This window comes from Halyomorpha halys, unplaced genomic scaffold (assembly GCF_000696795.3).
Source record: "Halyomorpha halys isolate HHAL.00 unplaced genomic scaffold, Hhal_1.1 Scaffold399.1, whole genome shotgun sequence".
Lineage (NCBI taxonomy): Eukaryota > Metazoa > Arthropoda > Insecta > Hemiptera > Pentatomidae > Halyomorpha > Halyomorpha halys.
In genome coordinates this window covers 520490-525506 of record NW_027107556.1, presented here as the reverse complement: position 1 = coordinate 525506, position 5017 = coordinate 520490, and the positions used below count along the sequence as shown (strand labels likewise).

The window sequence follows — 5017 nt, the reverse complement described above, 5'->3', positions numbered from 1 at the left end:
TATATAATAGTATATAAACTACATAAAGAAACTAAGTATTTATTTACAATTTCTTATTAATATATATATAATTCTAAATTACGTTGTGAAAGGCGATTTCACAAGTATTTTGGCAATCGCTGATGATTTCTACTTCTAAATAATAAAGAAAAAGAGTACAAGCCACATTGTTAAAATGATGATCCAACTTGTGAATGAGATGGCCATTAGATAAACCAACGATTACACAAGCTCGATTTAATTCACTTATCAGTATTCATACCTCGCTGAAACAGCGGTTTTGGTGAGCGGTATTAAAAGCAAGGCTGGTCGCACAACCTGAGGCCAATATGGCGCCGACCTTCTCCTCTACAAAATAAAGAGCTTTTATTCCTTATTCCACTCCTCGACTATTTGGTGGAACATAATATAATAATGTATGGTAATTATTTACTTTAGGTCCCCCAAAAAGGCGCCAAACCATTTTAACTAGACCAGAGTGTACTTGGATAACCTTATCTTATTTTTGCCTTAGCAGTAATCTGCCCTTATAGGCAACTCCAAGACTGTGTACATTGTTATGTATTACGTTTAATATTAAGTCTGCCTCTTTGGTAGAAATATGATTTCTTTGAGATTATAGTAAAATGCTCGTCAATTCAATTCAATACAAAATTGTAAACTATTGAGTGGATTGGTTCCTGGTTGGTCAAATATTGAGTGGATCAGTACCTAAATGGCCAGCCAACAACTACAAGTATCAATTCTAGCCAATAATGAATGGAAACCATTCTTCTTTTCTATGCTAGAATTGAATTCTTCTTTTCTGTGCTAGAATTGGTACTTTGCTTCAGACATTCAAGTTTGTTAACACATCACCTGATTGAGTGTGATAAAAAAAAAAAAAAAAAAAAAAAACGCCACCATTTAATTTATATGATATTTACTAATCTCTTTATATTTTTTAAATCAATTTCTATATCTGAATTTGTATCTTGTTTTCCTAAATGAGCCTCATTGATTGATGATGAGCTCCGACTCATGGCCAGATGGATATTATAATTAAAAGATGTCTGGAAACTTGAAAATAAAATTGAGTAAGTAAAGAAAGTCCTGTGAACTCACTTGATCAGTTGATGTTGACGAACGACCAATCTCCTTACCAATCTATCTTTTGAAAACCTCTCCATTTAATAGAAAATTTATTCTTACAACATATATCCCGTGATAATCAGAAGGAAGATGGTCTCCAATATTAGCATTAATTTTTAAATATTTGTCGTTGAAAATTGCTCTTAGTGTTGTTATCGATCATGGGCGTAGGGAGAGGGGAGCAGGGGGAGCCGCAGAAAAAAAATAAAGAAAATAGTGAAGATATTTGAAAGACAGTTAGTAGATAGATAATTAGGAAAGTAATGGCGGGGAAACACGGTCGCGTCCAAAAAATCATCAAAACCGCTTTGTATTTTCATGGTGAGAGCCATTGGTTAAACTTTGTTGGTAACTATTTGAATCTAGTTGTTTCATTTTCAATAATTTATTGTGATTATAGCTAATACAAATTTAAAAAGTGATGGTTGAATTTTAGGAAGTAGAAATAACATGGTGGGCCATATCTTGGAATGCAGAATTACATACTTTTCTGTTGCCCTACGTTTCAGAATTAAATTGTAATTATTGATTGTTATTAATAAATTGTTATCTTTGTTATAGCGGGAGGGATCAAGAAGTGCAAAAACGACAAGACGCTCAACGATTGTATCCAGAAGCAATCAAAGGCTGTAACTAATGCTCTATCTAAAGGTAACAAAAAACATAATATTTTTCGATCAATAGCTGCCAAGAGTTAACTTTATATTACCTATTATTGTATGATGCCAATGTTATCTCATGGTTCTAGTACCCTATAGCTACAGATGCATAAATGATTTAGTATACTACAACAGATGTAGTACATAGTGGTACAGATATGATTTTCAATAAATGTGACAAGAAGGGAGGTGTGGTACACCACAGATAGTTATACTGCAGTTACTTAGTAGCTCTATAGATTGACTTATTTCAACTTATTACTTCTTAGCTATATCTCTTACAGAGCAGGTCAATGTAATTCCTATATAATTTGCTCAATTTTTTTTTGTGGATAATTTTTCCTCCCATTAATTATTCTTTCCTTCAGACATGTGTATATTTTAGCTGGCTATAAAGGTCATCAGTATAGTTAACTATATAAACTGTACTGGTTTCACTCTGTTGTATGTACTGTTTTCTAGTATTTTGGGGGGAACAACAAATATCTTCAGTACAATGCAAAAGATAAGATGACAAATGGTCTTCTCAATGGTGTGAGGTTTTTCCTTCAACCAACAAAACCATACATCGCTGCATAAAGCTTTATATGGACTAGAGTATTATATGGTCATGGAGTCATGAGCCTTACTATGAAACAAGTAAGTAAACCGTTGTCTCTAGAGATGGATTGGAGAAGGAGCTTTAGCATTACCAGTTTACAGAAGAGTTCGAATGCAGAGATATAAAATAGGGCCATGAACAAAATATTCTGAATTTTAGCGAAAACATGATCGATCTCGAACGATCCTACGTTGGCCTCGTTGATACTTCAGTAATGTCCAGAGAAAAATCGATGATGTGGAAAACTGGAAAATCTTGGAAGAGAGAATTGAGGACATCTGGGAAGACATGGCGGCTCGAGGACCGGTTCAGAATGGAGAGGCTGATATAAAACATCGTAAAGGAGGTAAATCAAAGTGATACAGTTGCTAGATACTAAAATATATAGATAGAATAAAGTTTAGGTTGCTATGTACTAGTGAAATTCACTTGGGATGCCAGGATAATCGCTGAAGGCAATTATCCAATAATAAGTTAATTAATTGATTATAAATTGAGTCCTAAAAAACTATTATTATAATTAGATTCCTTTCCAAAGGCTGTTTGTTTGTTTACCAGTTTACCAAATAAATACCTTTATATTTATAAAATATTGTTACCATTAATTATATAGGATAATAAAGAGTGGTATACTGGGATATGCAATAGTATATAAACTACATAAAGAAACTAAGTCTTTATTTACAATTTCTTATTATGATTAAAATGATTCGAATGATTCAGATAAAGGTTGCCATAAAATATAGATTATTACATGATTACTTATTAGTTAATTTATACTTATAGCTGCTGATGCCGTGGGATGTAGTGCCGTAGGTGTCTTCTGTTTCATAAGGGATGTCCAAGTCTTGTGGCCCTTCTCACGACTTCGTCTGGTCGAAGTGCATCCTCTAAGTCTGCCTCCTGGCTGTGCTCCTCCCCCGGCACAGCCTTCCTGTTGAGTGTGTCCGTCTGCTCTTCCAAATTTCCTCTGTATTTTTCTCCCACTTCCCTTTTGGGGCGTTACCTTATTTTTAAATCTCTTCTCTGATTGGTTATCGATGTCCGAATACTCCCGAGGCAGGCGTCCCCCTCCTCAGGGCCGAGGATGTGTAAAAACTTTGAAATGACCAGGAAGGGCCAGCACCTGGTTAATTTGATTCCGATCCCTCGTCAAACCTGTCATTTTTGTTAGAACACTTAAAGGTTAGCCAATCTAATTTTCTCAGGGGCCTCTGGTAATGTGACAAACTTAATATAGATGTTTTCATATCCGGGGACGCTAAAAGCTTCGCAGAAGGATACCCTGACCAGGTATAGGGGCAGATGACCAAACACCTTAATAATACCCAGGATTGTCAAAAGACCGATACATACATATATTAGTTTCACGAAAGGTCTGAGTAATTTTTGTTTAATTTACCAAATGACAGAGTTATAATAAGAATAGTTATCATCACAAAAATAATTTAGAAAATAAATGAATTAGAGAGCGGAAGTTGGTTCGACTAGTTCGGTTAAGGAAGAGGCCTGAAAGGAAGTGAGCCATGCCTCCGTCACTAACCGAATTAGGAGTGGCATTGCGCAACATATATCAGGTTCAATGACTAGAATATATCACTTTAATAAGTGAGCGAAAACTAAACACTAAACTAAACTAAACACTAAAAGCAGCATGGTTCAACCTCAGCATTAATATTTTGATCGCCTTTTACAGGTGACCCTAAATTTGGAATTCCCGTTGTGGATCCACTCTTCGTGCCCAAAATCGAACAGACCCAAGGAGGTGGGACCAAAAGCATCTCCTTGAACCTAACACTGGAGAATATAAACATCTTTGGCTTCTCAAAGTCAGAAATCGTCAAAACAGAGTGAGTAATCGATATAGAGCCCAAACAGAGTCAATAATCATTTTTATTCATAATCTTTCTTTTGATATCTTCAATGTTTCAAAATTCTGATAGAATTTAGTTTTTTTTTAAGAGCAAAGTTAAATTTTTAAGTCACTGTTATAATTTGAATTGACTATTAACTTATATCGTTTGCAAATAACAACTGAAATAATTTGTATTTGATTGGTGCGGCAGCTTTGACACGTCCAAGAAGTTCCTCAGCCTCACATTTAAAGTTCCAAAATTGAAATTAGTTGCGGATTACAACATGAACGGGAAATTCCTTGTTATTCCTATAACTGGTCAGGGAAAGGTAACTGTCATAATGGGTAAGTCTTTAGTTCATTTTTTATGAAGATAATTATTTAATAATGTTTTGTTTTTATAAATGAGCAAATTAACTTTGAACTATTGATACTTACAATCGATTAATAACTTTGAACTATTGGTACTTACAATCGATTCATAAATTTAGATAATGTGGAAGTTGTTAGCACAGTCATCTATAAATTGGAAAAGAAGAAAGGTGCTGAATATGCCGTTTTCGACCCCAACCCTCGCCTCACCTACACAACTACTAAAGCGAATTACAATCTCGAAAACCTTTTCAACGGGGACAAAGCTCTAGGTATGTAGTTAATATGCTAAGGTAACTATTTTTAAACAGATGTTTTTTTCCATTTCAAAAACATAAGAAATTTATGAAGAAAATTCTCACACCGCCATATACGCCGATATGCCGCCCAAACCCAGTA

At 34.6% G+C, this 5017-nt stretch overlaps 1 protein-coding gene across 1 annotated transcript in view; it reads left to right on the top strand.

The window, feature by feature from the left end:
* LOC106682269 (protein takeout) overlaps positions 1-5017 on the top strand; it is a 17880-nt gene that overhangs the window by 11094 nt on the left and 1769 nt on the right. Inside the window, exons 2-5 of the mRNA XM_014423023.2 lie at positions 1693-1782; positions 4088-4241; positions 4458-4591; positions 4738-4890. Of these exons, the coding sequence (XP_014278509.1) occupies positions 1693-1782; positions 4088-4241; positions 4458-4591; positions 4738-4890 (531 nt within the window). The remainder of the gene's footprint in view (positions 1-1692; positions 1783-4087; positions 4242-4457; positions 4592-4737; positions 4891-5017) is intronic.